Source organism: Apis mellifera, linkage group LG5 (genome assembly GCF_003254395.2).
Source record: "Apis mellifera strain DH4 linkage group LG5, Amel_HAv3.1, whole genome shotgun sequence".
NCBI lineage: Eukaryota > Metazoa > Arthropoda > Insecta > Hymenoptera > Apidae > Apis > Apis mellifera.
Window position 1 is genome coordinate 9,375,009 of NC_037642.1, and position 18,476 is coordinate 9,393,484.

An 18,476-nucleotide genomic window follows, 5' to 3' on the forward strand; every position below is an offset into this window, starting at 1 on the left:
CACGAAATTATTAAGTATAAAATTATAAAAGTAACAATTAAAATATATAATGATTTTTTACATATACATGAAATGAAATTTCATGAATATAATATTTCATAAATATAAGTTTCGTGTCAATATGGATGTTGATAAAAGAGCGAAATATATACTTTGTATATTGTTTATTTTTTAAGTTTATTTTTTAGTGTTAATATGAATAGTTTTAGTGTTAATATGAATAAAAGAACGAAATATATTTTATGTATTGTTTATTTTTTAAAATAAATAAATTTTAGAAAAATGTCAAAAGAAATACAGATATTAGAAGTAAATAAGTATATTTTATCTAAATTGTGGTATACGTCTCTTATTATTTGTCGACAAAATAATAATAGAATCTTTGCTTCAAAATGTAACAATGATAGTGTAGATTTTGTTGAATCAGAAGCTCTAATTACAAATTTAATGTAAGTAATTTAAGATTTTTTTTTTTAACATAAATAATTTTTTTTATTATGCATTTTTTTAGTCATTCTCAAAATGAAAATGAATATCAATGGATAATTTATATATTATTGAATAAATTTATTAATAATACAACTTTAAATATTGAAGATATAAAAAAACAAAAATGTTATATTCAAATGATATATGCTTTGCAATTATACAAAAACTTGACAATAAATTTACAACAGGTATTAAAAATAGATTTATTTATTTAAATAGATGTTATTATATATATATATATAATTTATCATTTATTTATTTTATTCTATATATTTTATAGGAATTATTAACAGTATACAAAAATAGTTTACAACAAAGAAATTCAGAAATTTTTGGGAAAATACAAGATGAATATTTTATATTTTTGAAACAAAATATTTATAATAATCCTTTTGTTACATGTTGGATTCTTAATGAATTTTTATTAGCTTATTCTAATAAATCAACTGATGTTGTTTGTAGTTTACAGAATTTTTATTTTTCATTGATAAAAGATTTATTGGAATTTAAATTATGTAAACAATCAACCAATAATAATAATTTTGGGTCTATATTATGTATCATATCAAAAATGAATATTGTTGAATTTGATGAATCTATATTATTTGAATGGCTTTTTCCTATGATATTGAAAGCAAAAAATAATGAAGATATTGAATATGCTCTATATTCAAGAACAGATCAATATTTTTTTAAAAAATGGTGTATGTTTCTACATGAAATTTATATAGATTCCAAATTTAATAATAATTTAAATCATGCATTGAAAGTTCAAAAAATATTATTTCATTTCACATCTACTTCTGCTCCCACTATAAATAAAAATAAACTAATAGAAAGAATAAGTAATATCAAATTACATTGGATTATAGATATTTTGGTAAGTAATTATATAATTATATAATTATATAAATTTTAAAACAATATTGTGATTTATATAAAAAAATATATATGTGATATAAATATATTTTTTTTTAGAATATATGTCATATTTTAATAATAAATAAAAAATATGATGATGTTTCACTTATATTATCTTGTACATTATTAAAAGATTTTTGGCTAGTTTTATTATTTAAAGTTTTGAATAAATATTTACAAGAAGAAATATTTTCAAATAATATTCAAAAAGATGATTTCATATATGATTCAATTGAATTTTTAATATCTAGATGTAATTTTGATATATTATGTAATCCCACATTGAATGAACTGCAAAAAATATTACGCAAAAATATAAGAATTTTAAAATACATTTTAAATTGGATGAGAGAAAATGTTAAAGCAGAAAACTTAAATCATAATCAAGAAATAATAAAGCCAATAGATTCTCAACATAAAATATCTATAAAATGGATATTCGATCTTTTACAACAATTTGACAGTCTTTTAGTATTAAAAATGACAACTAATATATGGGAACAAAACTATGCAAAAATAAAAAATTTGTTAGAAGATATTTGTGAATCTGAAAATATCTTCAATGCATATTATATTATATTAAATGCTTTAAAAGCTATTTTATTGTATAATAATTATGATACAAATAAATCTATCATAATAAATTATTTATCTAATATGAGTTATTATATAAAAATATTATATCCACTTAATCTACGTATGCAAGTGATAGAAGATATATTTTGTTTATTTTTTTTACAATATGAAGATTTTGATCATACTTTAAAAAGTTATGATAAAATATATATGAATAATTCTCATGAAGAATCAAAATTTGAGAATAAATGGATAAAACAAGGTTTTATTTGTAACAGATATGCTGTAAGAGATATACTATTTTATTTAATAGATATTATATCAATAACAGAAATTGAATGTATAGAAATGAAGAGTAAAAAGGAATGTACAGAAGAAATAGAACAAATTCAAAAAAATATTGTTTTTATTAATAGTGCAATAGCAGATGCTAAGTGGAGATTTGAACTTTACACAACTTCAGAGTTCACTAAAAATATTAATATGAAAGATGGAAATACAAATTACCAATTTAAATCTAAAAATAAAGTTTCAATAGATGAAAATTTAATTTCTAATCGTTCCAAAGAAAACATATATTTTTATCAAGAAGATAATATTTCAGATGAAACAAGAATAAAATCTACTAGTAGTTCTGAATCAGAATCAATACATAATAGTAAATGGCGAATATGTTCTAAAAACATAACATTAACAGATGCTACAACTGAAGATATCATTCATAAACCATTATTTATAAATTTTATGTTAGCAACTAAAGAAAGCTTAATTATTCGATGTTTATGGAAAAATGATTATATAAAAGCAGAAAATATTATAGAGGTAAATCTAAATATACACTCATATATTTCTTATTGCAGCTTCTAACTTTTCGTACATATCTTCTTCAAATTCAGTAGGTTCGTATGTAATAATTTCTTCTTTTTTTGGGTCTCTTTTGTACACACCAGGTGGGTTATTTACATAAAATTGTTCCGCAAATAATATTCTTTTTTTTGGAAAACAAAATTTAAAAGGGAGACAACAACAACACCAACCTATAGAAAATATATAATTATGTAATAAATTTAATTATGTATGCAATTTTTAAAAATATAATTTATAAACACCTTTCTGACACCATAAAGGAATTGCAAGACATATATATATCAGAAACCAAATTTTAATAATTAGCCATATTTTTTGTAATGTTTTTTTAATAATAGGTTTATCTTTTTGCTGTTCATAATTATACATTAAACAATCCATTAATGTAATATTAAATTTTTTACTTTCTTCTGTGCAATTTTTAAAATCAACTAATTTTTGTAATGCTTTCATTGTGTGTTCTTCTTCTTCGGTAATATTTAGGGTTTCATTAAATTTTTGTATTTGCTCTTCATATTCTTTTTTGAATTGATCATAATCATAGGCTTCTTCACCTGGCTCTGTACTATCAGCATCCTTATCTTCTTCAAACATACTATTTAGAGAAATTGATCTCCTTTTGTTTTCATCAATATTAGTAACAATATTAGTAGTTTTCCAAAAGGAAGAATTATTTTGTTCATTGTCATATTTTTTTTTAACTAATTTCTTATATAAATTTTGAACTTTTATCTTTTATTATCTGAAAATAGATAAACAAAGCTACATTTTTATCATTATATAAAATCAAATATAATAATAAACAAACACTTTATCAAGATTTTCCTTAAAACCAGCAATAAATGGTGTGTCATCATTTTCTATATTAGAGCTTTCCCATATATTTGATTTTAAATGGAAAAATATATTTGGATGTTGTAATTTATTCATAGCTTCATTGTGTTTATTATAATTTTCTACATATGAATGTAATGGTTTATATCTACTTTCATTTTCTGTATAGAGATTAAAATTCATTAAATCTGCAGGTTGTATCATTTCATTTTCACTTTGTTCATCATAATCTTTATTATCAGATGCAATTTCAAACAATTTTTTATGTTGTAAATTATTCTGTATAAAAGAAAATTAGTAGAAAAATTATAAATATAATAATAATTAATAAAATATAAATACTCAACTTTATGTAATGGTAATAAAGTAGAAGCATTCAGTAACAACAATATATAAAATATTTTTTGAAATAACATATTGATTAATGTTTGCATTAATATATTGTTATTTTCAAGACAAATGATATGAAAAATACTTATCTAAATGGAGAAGTGCAGTTTTCAAAAGCATTACACACATTTAAGGAAAACATGTATAAACAGACAAAAGCATTGAAAAATAAAAATATATCTCCAAAAAACTTACAATCTTCCACATTAGAGGTATGTTATAAAAATTAATCAACATTATTTATAAGAATAATATTTAATCTTATAATCATATTTTTATAGAATATAAGACTAGTTACACAAGAAAGTATAAAATCTTCTAGACAAACTAGTCATGTTGAGACATTTTTGGTTTCTCAAAAAAACAATTTACAAATGTCATGTATGGAAATTCTTAATAACAATGAAATATTAACAATATGTGCATTAGATTTGGCTTTAACTATGAGTCATATTTATCCAATTTCAAAAAATCTTTATGAAATTGCAATGAAATATTTAAAATTATGTAAAACATTTGACAATACTGAATATGTATATTTCTTTCATAAAGTTTTTCAATTGTTATCTGAAAAAAAAGACCAAATTTCTGAAAAAAATATACTCTGTGATGCAAAAATTGCATTATGTATAAAAGAATATAAAAAAAATAAAGACTTTTGGACTGATATTATGGTTAATCATCAGGAATTTAAAGAATCACAAGCAAATAAAAATACAATTAATAGAATATTAAAAGATGGTAATTATTTACCTGGTTTAAAAATACTTAGTAAAATAATAACATTTTTCTTTGGATCTAAGAAATATATACAAAATATATGCTCTCATTTACAACTTTTACATTCAATTATTCCAATTGAATATACAATATTTACTATTTCTGATTTATTAAAAATTCCTTTACATTATTATTTTGGTTATCAAATATTTGAACTTAAAATTGAACCCCAAAAACTTGAAACAATTGCACATGATTTACAAATTAATTTAGGATATAGTATTCTTACAAATGCTTGTCCTAGACTTTCTTTTGAAGAAGATACAAATTATATTATTACTAATAAAAAAAATGGATGTATTATATTAAATGAAACTTCATATAAATCAGTATGTATAAAAAATTTTCAAATAATTCTATATTAAATTAAAAAAATTAAATTAACTTATAAAATAATAACATATAATATTTTAATTTATAGGATTTAAATTATAAATTTCAAGGACCAAATCAATGTATTTCACAAATATTAATTGAACTCTTACAAGTTTTACATAATTTTAATTTGAATCAATTCTCTTTAAGTCAAGATATTTGCAAAACTATTTCAAAAAATTCTGATATTCAAAATATATTAAATAAAACATCTCATCTTGCAAGCTTAGATTTGAGTGAATTATCTATGGGTGATGAAACATTAACATTTTTTTTAAATACATGGAATTTGATGTTTTTGCATGCTATTTTAACTGTGTGGGCAAACCATCCCCCTTTTAATAATTTACAGCATACAATATCATTAATGTCAATTGGTTATTTAATTGGCGATTTGGGTTTAGTAACACTTGCTGCGCTTAGATCAAAATTGCTAAATAATATGATATTGGATGATGAATTCTTTATGCAAATAGAAGAACTTAATGAATCAGCATGGCAAGATTTGGATATCACCCATGATCCAAGAGTTATTTTTGTAATGGCTAATGAATTTTTTGGAACTCCATGTATTCGGGTAAATTATTTTTTTTTGTGAATTATCTATTAATATTATTTTATGTATGTATGTAAAATTTTTTATTGATATTTATATTTGTAGATCTGTAAAACAGAATCATTAAATGAAGATTTAAGTAATGCTTTTCATGAATATTTAAATCATTATTCATGTTATAAATCCACTCAAACTATAGAAAAGCAAAAAATAATATTATTACCAGAAATTGTAGAACGATATCAAACTTCTATTTCCCAAAATACAAAAAATGATTTACAAAGTAACAACAGTAATAATAAAAATTTATTTTCAATAAATAATTATTTTGAATCATCTAATGAAAACATAATTATACAATACATACCATTTTCTTATTCATATAATATAATATTAAAATATTCAACTTATATTAATCCACATCATCATAAACAAATTAATCAATACAAAATTGTTTGGGGAAATCATAGTATACGATCAAGTTTATTACAATATTTGGAAAAACAATGTTGGATTGTTTCTTATCTTTTGCAAAGAATAAATAATGAAAATCCTACTATATTAGAAAATAGCTGTGATAATTTAAAACGCACTGCATGTCTTGAAAATCTCATAACCGCATTTTGGATTAAAGAATTAAAATTAATATTTGAGAATAATCAAACTCTTACAGCAATTTACGAAAAGATATCGACACAAAAATTATGGTTTCATCTTGAACAAATGTTAAAAGAAAATAAATGGAATGCCTGTTTGAAATTTATAAATGCTTTGCCAACTTATATTGCTTTAAACAGTGAATTGCAATATTTTAGAGATAAAATTCTTAGTTACATTATTTCGGAAAAAAATGCTATACCAAATGCAAAAATATTGCAATATTTATATCAAATCAAAGATGTGTATATATTAAGTCAAACAATTTTATATAATGTTAATAGATGGCATATAAATATTTGTGAAAATGCATTGCTTCATATAATAAATCATATAGATAATTATAAATTACCTGTACATTGTAAATTTCAATTAAATGAACTCTTGCATAGAGTGTTAATTTTTCATAAAATGCTTCCATATTGTATAACTAAACCCAATGAAACTTGGTATAATATTGCTTATTGTACAGAAAAAATTGATACATTACAAATAATCAAATCACTAATCAATGCAGATAAATATGAATTATGTTTAGAATGGATGGAATGTCAAGCATTTTCATTAGAAATACATCCTTCTGTGACTCAAGAATTTTTAATTGGTCTTTTAAAAAACGAATCTCAAAATTTTAAACAAACTTTAAAGGTATTTTAGAAATTCTAAAAAATTAATGTTGTAAATAATAATTTTTAATTTTTAATAAAATATATTTTTTCATCAGTTTTTTCAGGCATTATCTTTGGATCAATCTATTAAACTTTGCAAAAATGTATTAAAAAAATTAGAATCTATTGACTCATTGAAATTTATATGTAATTATTTATTAAAATATTGTAAAGCAATAGAAACCATAAAATATAGAAGAACTTTACTAGGAATTGATATTTTAAGTATGCTAAATGTTCAAGAGAGACCATTGTACATTCATCTCATAAAAGAACCATTATTAATATTAGAACAGTTGTTAATGAATTGTAAATTTGAAAGTATTCAAAAAATATTATATAGAATTCAAGATAAATTAAATGAAGCAGAAATTTCAAGAAGTAGCTTTGACAAAATTATAAGATTTTATGCTCAAAAATCATTGGATTGTCGTGTATCTTTACAGTATGATTCTGTAGAAAACAAATCGAAAAATATGCAATATTTTGCTTCAGAGGCAGAAAATACTGAATTTATTATGCCTATAGTAATTCCTACTAAAGAAGAATGGATACCTAATGATAAAGTATGTAAAAAATATATGTATTTTACCCTTCAATATTATTGTTTTTAATTTATAACATTTAAAACTGTTTTAATTATTTTTTATGTAATAGGTCAAAAAATGTAGCTGTTGTAAAAATGTTATATTTTCGATGTTTAATAGACGACATCATTGTCGTAGATGTGGTCGTGTTATTTGCGCAACATGTTCTCAACATCGTATGCAAGTATCTGGTTATCCACCTTCTGTACTTGTACGCGTATGCAATGATTGTAAACGGCAAACTATATTACAAATGCATACTTTCCAAGGAACACAATCAACTCCAAGTAGTGAAACATTTGATTATTGGCGATTAACAAGAGATCAAAAACATAATGAAACTATTAGAGAAGAATTTTCATTTGAATATGCTCCAAATATTTCTTTATGTTTAGCTATTCTTAACTTACATTCTGAACATAAAACATATACGAGGTAATAATGAATTTTAAATATCATTTTATTTATTTAATGAAATTTTCATGTAAAGATATTTAGTAAAAATATGTATTGTTACAGTTTCTTATTAGATTGTTGCGATGAAATGAAACGTCTTTTAGAACCTGTTAGTAGTGGAAAAGTGAATCCTGAAGTTGATCATATTGTAATTATTAAAATGATACATTCTCTATTAGTAGCTGCAAAAGTTAAATGTGCCAAGCTTGGTCTTAATACTGGATTAACTCACTGCGATCGTTTTCTATCTCAAGTAGATCTTATTGCAAGTCTCATTCAATTTGATTGTTTACATTTGATTCCTTCCGATAATTTACATGATCGGACGTTAATAAAATTAAGAGATCTATTAATTGAAAAAGAACAATGGACTCTTGCTTTAGATGTAAGCACTAAAGCAGGTACATACAGATTAGATACACAAGGAGTTTGGGCAACATGGGGTAAAGCCTGTTTAAAAATGGGATATTTTCATCAAGCACGAGATAAATTTTTTCATTGCCTTGATAAGATTCAATATGACAATTTTGATGACTGGATAATTTTATCTTATCCAAAAGAATCAAAAATATCAAATAAAAATGAAACTCAAAATCTAAAAAATGAAGAAATTAAAATGGTTGAATCAAGTTCAAAGAAAACAGAATTTTCAAAAAATCGTCCATTAAAAGATCCACCATTACTTGTAGAAATTTTACAAATATTAGATAATTTAAGTATTTATAAATATGTACAATATCCTCATCAATATAAGTTCAATCCTTCTCAAGAAATATTAAATAGTTTTGGCAATTTTAAAATTATCAATCAAAAGCAATCCAACAATAAAAATACATCTATAATGATACAAAATATTTACTATCATGAAAGCATATATTATCTATTAACTTATGGAAGTTATAATTCAATTTTAGAATTTTTTTTGAAACATGAGGAATTCGAAAAATGTCTTACTTTTACTTTGGAAAATAATTTGGAACCAGATTTATTTTTCAATGTAATTTATTTATATTGTTTAAGAAATGGAAGTATTGAAAAGCTTCATGAAGCAATGATGAAAAAAGATTCGAATTTATTAATTTGGAAAAAATATTTAATATATGTTTGTCATAGCTTAGAAAAAAGACAATATTTAAATATTTTATATCATTTGCAACTTTTCATGAAAGATTTTATACGTGCTGCAATGACATGTATTCGTTTTTATCTTCATGAAGTAATTAATTACTCGGATTTAAATGGTAAAGTAAATTTTTTGTTTGATGCTCAAAAACATTTAGAATCTGAGTTGCAAATTGAAACTTTAAATAGAAAAAGAAAAAAAAGCACGAGTTCAATACATAGTAATCAAGGAATTCTAACAATGGAAATGGAACCATTAGAAATAGATAAACATATAAATACAATTTGTAGACAAATGGAAATCACAAAATTTCTAGCAAATTGTGAAAAAGAGGAAAGAGCTCCTATTCAATATTTGAGTTTATTTCCAAAAAAGGATTATAATGATTCAACTATTTCAGAAATACCAACTTTATTTGGCAATCAACAGCAAAAAATTAATTTAGCTGTTTTAGCCATTCTTTGCGGGCGAAATATCGAAGAAGGATTCGGTATAGCATTTAGAATAATGCAAGGTGCGTCAATTTAAATATACTTTAAGAATTTGATAATTTTATTTATTTGTTTATTTAAATAATATTATTATTGCAGATTATAATTTACCACAACAAAAAGTGTATTCTCTAACTGGATATATTTTAGTAATGAAAAATAATATTTCTGCAATAGAACAATTAATTAAATGTTGTCATACATCTGGGATTCCAAATTCATATATTATATCAGATTATGTATTAACACATTGTATAAAATTGTTACTAACTCATGATGAAACTGAAGCAGTTCTTAAAACTAATATTTATAATCTTATTAGATTAATAACTGATATAGAACTTAAAGTAAGATAAAAAAATGATAATATAATATAAAAATTTAATACATTTTTTTCTTTGTTACAAATTTTTCTGTTTTCAGATAAATGCATATATTGAATGCAAACAATTAAAAGCAGCATATTTATTAGCTGTCAAGCATTCAAGAGTACAAGATATAAGGAAAATTTTGAAAGAATCTGATAGGCTTGGTCAAAATGCTATTAAAACAATATGTATAAAATGGCTTCAGCAAGAACCAAAATTATAACTTTACTTTATTAAAATAAAATATTTATATGTATCTATTCTATTAAAAAAATTAATTTTATATAAATATTTTTAATTACTTATAGATTACTTGTAGATATTAAAATAAAAATAAAATTGAAACTCTTAACATTGTATAAATAATATAATAAATATTTATTATATATCATTTTTTTGTTTTGTAATTTAAAAATAAAATATAATTAATTTAATTTTATTGTTAGTAATTGTATATGAAATGGATATAATATGATCGTAAAAAAAACAATAATGAAGTTAAAAAAATTTATTTTAATTAAATACATATATGATAATAAATAGTATTTGTTTGATATCTATTTTTATAAGCATACAATATTATATACATTCAAAATAAAATCTTTTTTCATAATCTGTGATTATTGTGTTTATATAATATGATAATAAAAAATGTTTTGTTTATGAATAAATAAAAAATCTATATAAAAAGTAGATATCTTAAAATAATAATGGAATGTATGTATGAATTTCATAAATTTCTATATAAAATAATCTAAATCTCTAATATTCTATCAAAATTATTACAAATCATTTAAAATATTTCAATTATCTTGCATAACATTTTGTTAAAATTTACAAGATATGAATATAAAAACCTACTTATTAATTATATATTTTTTTTATTGAACATTTTCTTATTCCTAAGAATAATAGAAGTTTTTAAAAATTAATTCCACAATTATAAAGAATTATATTTTGCATTTGTTTATGATTTTTCTTCTTCAGATACCAATGTTGATAGTTTTTCATCATATTTTTCTGCAAATACAGCATCAGTATTTTTTATTGATAAAAGTAAATAATCTTTTTCTTGTTGAGACCAATTATGACTCCATTCTCGAAACAATTTTACACGGCATTGAAATAAACTTGGTGGTCTATCAGACTCATTTGTATGTCCTAAACTTTCCATTTTAGATACTAATCCATTAACGAGACCTGAAGGTCCACATTGTTCCAGAAGTATATCCAAAAAATCACTTCTTTGCATTTCAGACCATTCTTGAAACCATTCTATTACATAGCGCAGTTGAGCTTCATTTGAGAGCATGGTAGACATATTCTATCTTTAATAAAATTATATGATATTAATTATAATATATATAAATTATAATGTATATAAATAAAGTATAACTAAGAATATGCTAATATTATATACTAATATTCTATGATAGAATTAATTAATATGAAAAAAATTATAAAAAAAGTTATAAAATTATAATTATTATGCATAATAAATTTATGTAACAAAATTATATTTACTTTTTATTATTAACGATACTTTCTTCACTTATTTTCGATTTATTGTTTTTAACCATCACAAATTCTTATTTATAAATACACAAATACATAATGATAATAAAATACAGAATTTTTAATATTAAAATGTAATATTTAAATATTATATAAATTTTGTAATTATGAAATATTTATATTAAATTTTTAATCCGTTAGTTTAGATTTCTTAGGGTTAACTTGAATCTCGTCTTCAAAATCCGAATCGCTTTCCGACACTAGCTGATCTAAAATTGACAAGAATCTGTTAATTCTTATAAATTTCCAACTAAGTAGTTTTTATATATATATATACATATATATATATATATATATATATATATATTTTTATTTACTTTCTGTATTATCAGAACTATCTTGACTTTTAATAAGACTAGTTAAAAAATCGTTAATTTCAATTTGCGTATTTTTCAAACAAGAAATTAAGCTATTTAAATTATTTGGCACTACATTATTATTATTTTCATAAATACATTTATCTGTTTTATAAATTTTTACTTGTATACTTGTATCGCTCATTTTGATGCAATATTTGCTATATTCTCCATTCACGTAATGAAAAATTTTCATAAACGCTAGACTTGAATAAGGAAAACTACACAGTTTCTACAAATCAAAGACATTTTAAATTTTATTATTATGTTTTTTTTTTACTATATAAATTTCTAAAAAATATTTCCATTAATAAATAATAATAAATTAATTAAACTATATAATAGAATTTCTAAAATCATCAATAAGAATATATAATATATTATAAATATTTAATCAACTTATATACAAATTGAAAATATTTCGTCGTCAACATGTAAATTCTCCATAATATTAAGTTCTTTACAGTATCATTGCGTTGTCATTTGAAGTAACTGAATGATCGAATATTAACATAGTAAAGTGTTATGTTATTTATTTTTAATAAATTTTAAAAACATATGTTGAAGTTAACAAAATGGTTTTGCTGGAAAATGATGCGGTAATATTTATCCATAAAAAATTAATATTTCGAAGTTTATATGTTACATTTTATTTCAGTTTTTAGTGGAATTGACACGACTTTTCGACAAATCTCGACTTTCTGGTTCTGTAGTACTTACTATTAAAAGGTGTAAGTATTTATATTAATTTTATAAATATAATTGGAATGTAAAATTTATTCGTAAATTTTACCTTCAGTTAATGGACATAATAAACCAGTGCCTAGAGAAGGTAGACCTCCCTTACCAACACCAAGTGAATTTCTTTGCTTAGTAAGAGCTACATTAAGGTCAAAAAAGATTTCCACTGTTGTATGTATAATTTAATATTTTTTATTATTTTAATTATTATTAATAAAATATATAAATAATTAATTTTATATTTCAGATACATTCTAAGGATGTAAATAAATTTCAACAAGCATATTGGAACTTATTAAAGTCAAATATCAATGGTCTTAAAAAATTGAAAAAAGTAAAATCTGTAAAACCTAAAGTTCATTGATATTTTGATATTCACTATTTAACATTTATGTATTATATGTTATTAAAACTTTTGATTAACATGATACATTTTATCATTAATGTATAATGCAATACTGCCTAAGAAATAAATTACATTTTACAATGTAAAACAATGTCAATATAAATAAATTGTTGAATTTTTATAAATAAATATATGTAAAATATAATTACAATCAATCTGAATTTTTTATTATATTTTTCAATAGATACGATTTGTTACATACCATGAAAGAAATAAATGTATCAATTCACCAATCAACGATCGACAATGAATAAATATCGTGACACTAAATTTAAAAAATTATTAAACATATCATTAAGCACATTATTTATAAAGGTTTATATATATATTTTTAATCTCTATTTAATTTAATAATTTTTTATTTTAATAATACTAATTAATTAAAATCATTATTTATTTCATAATTATTCGTGTTTAAATATTATACAACAAATATTATTCTTTTTAATTCAATTAATTCATTTTTAAATAAATATTAAAAATTGTAACATTTAAAAGTATGATTTATATATTAAATTATTTTTAACCTAAATTTAAAAAATATTTATAGAAAACAAAATAAAAATGTGGAAGACATATATATATATATACATACACATATATATGCCCCTTGACATAGGCCATTTTGATGTGCATTTAGGTTTGCAGGGATTATTTTTCCAGGGGCAGTGCAGGTGATTGAGAAGCTTAAAAATTAATAATAATCAAACGATTGTCAAAAATTTTTATTAAAATTTTTGTTCCATTTTAATAATTTTTAATTAAAATTATCAATAAGTTGCAAATATACTTGCTAGAGTATAGAATATTATAATTTATATGTATAATTTTTAAGCACACGGGCTAAAAGTACATATTTATATTTAACTTTTAAACAACATAAACAATTCTTTCATTGTTTAAATTATTAAAATCAAAAATTATGGAGGAAATAATGGGTATTTGTATCTCTTTATAATAAAAATAATATATTTTATATTAATTATTACGTAGCATATGACATGCGTCATTTTTGTTATAGAAATCGTGAAAGTTGAAAATGCAGTATTAATGAGAGATGCAACTCAATTAGAAAAATTATTTGGTAATCATAATGTACAAGTATGATACACAAATAGCTTTTAAAAATAGCTATGATATTAATATTTAATTTTTAAAGTTTCAGATATACAAGAAACTATTATAATGTCTACGGAACAAAAAGAATCCACTGATATGAAAGGTACGCTATAGTAAATATGATTTGATGAATATTTATGTTTATATATTTTTTTTATTTTGTAATAAATTCATTGTTTTATTTTATTTTCTTTTTATTTATTATTATTCTTTTTATTTTATCTTATTTTTTATTTATTATAGTTCTTTTTTATTATATTTTACAGTTATTACTCATGATGGTCAAATTATACAAATTATAACAGATTATGAATGTGTTACGTGTCATCATGTTTTTCATTCTGAAGATGTAAGAGTTTAATTTTATTTAACATTGTTTTTACTTATTAAATATAATATATATTTTTACAAAATTATTTATTTTTAATAGATGCTAAAGGAACATTTAAATGTATGTAATGAAGATACTAATATTTTAAATACTCTTGAGAATTATGATTCAGAAGATGAAAAGAAATATGATAATGTAAACTATGTTGATAATTCTAATGTAAAAGGTATTTTGCATAAGATTTATTATATAAGATATAAGATTTTATTGAATTATTTAAAAAAATATATTTTAAATTTTAGATTCTAATAGTTCTAATAGTCAAGAAAGTAATAATTATAAACCAGTAATTATGCCAGTACGTGATACACAATGCCATTGCTGTGCTGAAGATTTGAGCACTGCACACAGTGGTGGTGAATTTATCTGTCAGCATTGTGATCTTTCATTTAAAGAAAAGTCATCTTTAGAAAGACACAATGTAGTAATCCATTGGCAGTGTGAGTCATGTACTTGTAAAGATTGTGGACAATCATTTTGTGATAGAAAATCATTGAATAGACATCGTTATACCAATCATGCAGATCGAAAAATTTTCAGGTAAATTGAATTACATATTAGTATTATAATATTATTAATATAATTAGTATTATTGTATTGAAATCAAAGAATTAAAAGAATGTAATATAACTTAAAATTTAAAAAATTATAGATGTGAACCTTGTGATACTTATTTTTCACGAAGTTATCATTTAAATCGCCATATAATGCAATCAGGATGCCATGGAAATATTCGTAATACATTCTGTTGTCAAGTAAATTTTAATACATAGTTTGCATACATTTATAATTTTTATATACTCAAAATTTAATTAATTTATTAATTACTTTGTATTTTAATAGATTTGTAAAAAGATATTTACACGTAAGGATAATTTACGTGAACATTTACGAATTCATGCTGGAACTCCTCAAAGACAAAAAAAACCTTGTAAATATTGTTCTAAGGAATTCTTTACTAATCAACAATTATTAATTCATGAACGTGTACACACAGGAGAACGACCAGTTCAATGCGATTTATGTCCAAAGACTTTCTTATCTTCTCTTGCATTAAAAAAACATAGACGTATACATACAGGAGAAAAACCATTTGAATGTAAATATGTAAGTATTATTTATATAAATAAAATTAATTTTAATAAATTATATCTTTTGGCATTATATTTTAATTATATAAATTCCAATATTTTATAATATTAATTTTCTTATATAATTTTTGTAATTACAAGCAAACTTCGTATACTTCGGGAAATTAATGTAAGTTTTTAATGCAGGATATATATGATACAACAAAAAAATTTAATTGAATTATAAACATTATTAATTTAATTTAATAATATAAAAATAATAATTAATTAATCTATTAATTATTATAGTGTCAAAAAAAATTTACTGCCAGAGAAACTTTAAATCGTCATCAAAGGACTCATACTGGCGAGAAACCTCATGTTTGTCAATATTGTGCTAAATCATTTATTCAGGCTGCTCAATTGAGAGCGCATGTATTTCATCATACTGGTGAAAATGGTTTCTATTGCGATGTATGTGGAAAAGCATTTAACAGAAAAGCTCGTTTAAATGTTCACAAAAAATTCGTTCATGAAGGAGCAACTCCATTCACATGCCAAGTATGTGAAAAAAGATTTATTAGGAGAGAAGATCTTGTTAAACATGCAATACTTCATACAGGAATTAAAGGTAAAAAAATTATTGCATAATATTATAAAATATAAAATACAATTAAAAAATATCCTTTTCATTATAGCATTTAAATGTGATAAATGTACAAAAGCTTTTTCTACAAAATCTTCTTTGCAAGCTCATCTAAATACTCATAGGCGAGAACCACCACAATCTTGTGTTGAGTGTAATAGAGTTTTTATACGACAAGATTGTTTAATGAGACATATTAAAGCAAAACATCGTGATTTGCTAGAAGATGTAATGAATGAAGTTGAAAGAAAACATTTACAAATACAATTATATAATATTGCTACTGTTGCTATACAAAAAACAAAGAATGGAAATTCTACAAGACTTTCTCCTGACAAATTGGTGGAAGCTGTTACAGACCTTTTAAAAATATTAATTGATGAAGATACACTTCAGGTATAAGTTACAATAATAATAATAATTTAAAATAATTTAAATAATTAAAATAATTTAAATAAAATTATAATAATTATATATTATATTAAATAATATTTAACATATATTATTATATACATATATATATATACGTGTATTGTATAGCTTTTTGGATGGCCTGAAGCTCCAGTTCAAGATATTTTAGAAGCTGTAATTAGAAGATGTGGACATCAACCATTAACATCAGAAAGTAATTTACTTTTTAATGAAAGATTAAGAGAAAACATAAAACGTTTATTTATGGTTGTCATAGAAGATAATACGGTAAAATGTCTTTTAACAACAAGTACAATAGATGATGTTATTATACATGTATTACAACTTTCAAAGGAAAGTACTGCAAATTCATAGTTGCGAAAAAGACAAAAAAATAAAAATTAATTAATTTTTTATTTTAGCATAAAGTATTCATTTTTCAATTAATATTAAAAAATTTCAAATAAATTTTGTTTTGAAATTATAAAATAATTTGTTATCTTTTTTTAATAATATTACATTATTAATATAAATTTGCTTTTTTATGCTTACAAAAGTATTGTATTAAAAAATTTTATGAATTATGTTTATTAATATTTGTTAAATATAAATTTATAATTAAATTTATTGATTTTTAAAATTATATTTTAAAATTATTAAAATTTTTAAAATTATATTTTTTTCTATCTTTTTGTATAATATGTATTATTTGCAAATTATAGATATGTATACTTTATGCTCTTTATCTATTTGTAAATATTTATGTGTCTAAAATATTATTATAAAATATTATTATGTTGTATTAAATATAAATTTTTCATTTAATAAATGATTAAAAAATAAAATATAATGATTAATTAAATATATTTTCAAAAATAATTTTTTTTTAAATATTTATAAAAAAATAATTTATTTTGTATTACTTGTTCAAAAAATATAATTATGAAATAAATAATAATTATATATATAAGTAATAAGTAATACTTTAAAACAAATTAATCTAATAAATTAAATTAAATTAGAAAAAGATAATCTAATATTTTGACAAAATAATATTATATTTATTGATTTAATATTATTTAATATAATATTATATAATACAATTCATTTTAATATTATTTAATATAATTCATTTTTTTGTTTTATTTAAATAAAATTAATGTTGTATCAATTGCATTATATGTTTATGTTTTTCAATTTCCTTTTCCTATATTATAATATATCTCGATAATTATTTAATTCATTTGTTTTATTTTTATATAGGGAAAAAATAGATGAAAATATAATATCAAGTTTTTATTAAATATTTTATTTCATTAATAACTTCAATTTTATTTTTTTATCTATACAACAACAGTAATAATGTGTACAATTTTTTGTATAACTTTATATATGTTATATCTTTATGATGCAGATAATTAATTTAAGTGTCATACATAATACCATATTTTTTTATAAGATAAGACTATAAGTCTTTTATACATTTATTTCATAATAATTTTATAGAATAATAAATTTAAACTCAACTTAAAAGATACATTTACATATTATTATGTATGTATACATAATCTGTACATAGGATTTGATGTGTCCAACAGTTATTCTATACACATCTTTTTTTTA

At 21.1% G+C, this 18,476-nt stretch overlaps 5 protein-coding genes across 10 annotated transcripts; 3 read left to right on the plus strand and 2 right to left on the minus strand.

Moving 5' to 3' along the window:
* The first annotated feature begins 140 nt into the window (after nucleotides 1-140).
* On the plus strand, nucleotides 141-10,406 carry LOC725704. Its single transcript, XM_016912380.2, has 13 exons — nucleotides 141-449; nucleotides 512-677; nucleotides 770-1,369; nucleotides 1,468-2,808; nucleotides 4,143-4,289; nucleotides 4,359-5,186; nucleotides 5,279-5,809; nucleotides 5,894-7,093; nucleotides 7,170-7,679; nucleotides 7,771-8,135; nucleotides 8,220-9,793; nucleotides 9,870-10,117; nucleotides 10,194-10,406. Exons 1-13 carry the CDS (start codon nucleotides 283-285, stop codon nucleotides 10,359-10,361), a joined length of 7,845 nt encoding a protein of 2,614 aa, XP_016767869.2. The 5' UTR covers nucleotides 141-282; the 3' UTR covers nucleotides 10,362-10,406.
* LOC113218771 lies at nucleotides 2,815-3,696 on the minus strand. Its single transcript, XM_026440706.1, has 2 exons — nucleotides 3,096-3,696; nucleotides 2,815-3,023 (listed from the first exon to the last, which is right to left on the minus strand). The coding sequence occupies exons 1-2, from the start codon at nucleotides 3,445-3,447 to the stop codon at nucleotides 2,827-2,829; spliced, it is 549 nt and encodes a 182-aa protein (XP_026296491.1). The 5' UTR covers nucleotides 3,448-3,696; the 3' UTR covers nucleotides 2,815-2,826.
* Nucleotides 10,407-11,004: 598 nt separating the features above from the next.
* Nucleotides 11,005-12,320, minus strand: LOC725733 (uncharacterized protein C14orf119). Of its 3 annotated transcripts, none has more exons than XM_006567900.3 (3): nucleotides 12,194-12,320; nucleotides 11,663-11,922; nucleotides 11,005-11,466 (listed from the first exon to the last, which is right to left on the minus strand). In XM_006567900.3, the coding sequence occupies exon 3, from the start codon at nucleotides 11,457-11,459 to the stop codon at nucleotides 11,106-11,108; it is 354 nt and encodes a 117-aa protein (XP_006567963.2). In that variant the 5' UTR covers nucleotides 11,460-11,466; nucleotides 11,663-11,922; nucleotides 12,194-12,320; the 3' UTR covers nucleotides 11,005-11,105. The 3 variants fall into 3 exon arrangements, with proteins under 3 accessions (XP_006567963.2, XP_006567964.2, XP_003251131.2); XM_006567901.3 differs by having other exon boundaries at nucleotides 12,202-12,316; XM_003251083.4 differs by having other exon boundaries at nucleotides 12,031-12,312.
* A 191-nt stretch (nucleotides 12,321-12,511) lies between these two features.
* Nucleotides 12,512-13,235, plus strand: LOC552323 (signal recognition particle 14 kDa protein). Its single transcript, XM_624698.6, has 4 exons — nucleotides 12,512-12,668; nucleotides 12,728-12,800; nucleotides 12,869-12,981; nucleotides 13,058-13,235. The coding sequence occupies exons 1-4, from the start codon at nucleotides 12,645-12,647 to the stop codon at nucleotides 13,172-13,174; spliced, it is 327 nt and encodes a 108-aa protein (XP_624701.1). The 5' UTR covers nucleotides 12,512-12,644; the 3' UTR covers nucleotides 13,175-13,235.
* Nucleotides 13,236-13,814: 579 nt separating this feature from the next.
* Nucleotides 13,815-17,298, plus strand: LOC413766 (protein suppressor of hairy wing). Of its 4 annotated transcripts, none has more exons than XM_397205.7 (11): nucleotides 13,815-13,890; nucleotides 14,238-14,300; nucleotides 14,376-14,438; nucleotides 14,602-14,684; nucleotides 14,766-14,892; nucleotides 14,969-15,266; nucleotides 15,379-15,481; nucleotides 15,570-15,833; nucleotides 16,106-16,427; nucleotides 16,495-16,838; nucleotides 16,983-17,298. In XM_397205.7, exons 2-11 carry the CDS (start codon nucleotides 14,267-14,269, stop codon nucleotides 17,226-17,228), a joined length of 1,884 nt encoding a protein of 627 aa, XP_397205.2. In that variant the 5' UTR covers nucleotides 13,815-13,890; nucleotides 14,238-14,266; the 3' UTR covers nucleotides 17,229-17,298. The 4 variants fall into 4 exon arrangements, with proteins under 4 accessions (XP_397205.2, XP_016767871.1, XP_006567961.1 ...); XM_006567898.3 differs by having other exon boundaries at nucleotides 13,831-14,154; XM_016912382.2 differs by lacking the exon at nucleotides 14,238-14,300 and having other exon boundaries at nucleotides 13,830-13,890.
* Nucleotides 17,299-18,476: the final 1,178 nt, after the last annotated feature.

Coding starts and splice junctions, on each gene's coding strand:
- LOC725704 (XM_016912380.2), top strand. CDS start 283: ATGTCAAAAGAAATACAGATATTAGAAGTAAATAAGTATATTTTATCT. Junction 1,370..1,467: donor ATTGGATTATAGATATTTTG/GTAAGTAATTAT, acceptor ATTTTTTTTTAG/AATATATGTCATATTTTAAT. Junction 5,187..5,278: donor ATGAAACTTCATATAAATCA/GTATGTATAAAA, acceptor TTTAATTTATAG/GATTTAAATTATAAATTTCA.
- LOC113218771 (XM_026440706.1), bottom strand. CDS start 3,447: ATGTTTGAAGAAGATAAGGATGCTGATAGTACAGAGCCAGGTGAAGAA. Junction 3,024..3,095: donor TCCTTTATGGTGTCAGAAAG/GTGTTTATAAAT, acceptor TATTTTCTATAG/GTTGGTGTTGTTGTTGTCTC.
- LOC413766 (XM_006567898.3), top strand. Junction 15,482..15,569: donor GTAATACATTCTGTTGTCAA/GTAAATTTTAAT, acceptor GTATTTTAATAG/ATTTGTAAAAAGATATTTAC. Junction 15,834..16,105: donor AACCATTTGAATGTAAATAT/GTAAGTATTATT, acceptor TAATTATTATAG/TGTCAAAAAAAATTTACTGC.
- LOC552323 (XM_624698.6), top strand. CDS start 12,645: ATGGTTTTGCTGGAAAATGATGCG. Junction 12,669..12,727: donor TTTTGCTGGAAAATGATGCG/GTAATATTTATC, acceptor ATTTTATTTCAG/TTTTTAGTGGAATTGACACG. Junction 12,982..13,057: donor CAAAAAAGATTTCCACTGTT/GTATGTATAATT, acceptor TTTATATTTCAG/ATACATTCTAAGGATGTAAA.
- LOC725733 (XM_006567900.3), bottom strand. CDS start 11,459: ATGTCTACCATGCTCTCAAATGAAGCTCAACTGCGCTATGTAATAGAA.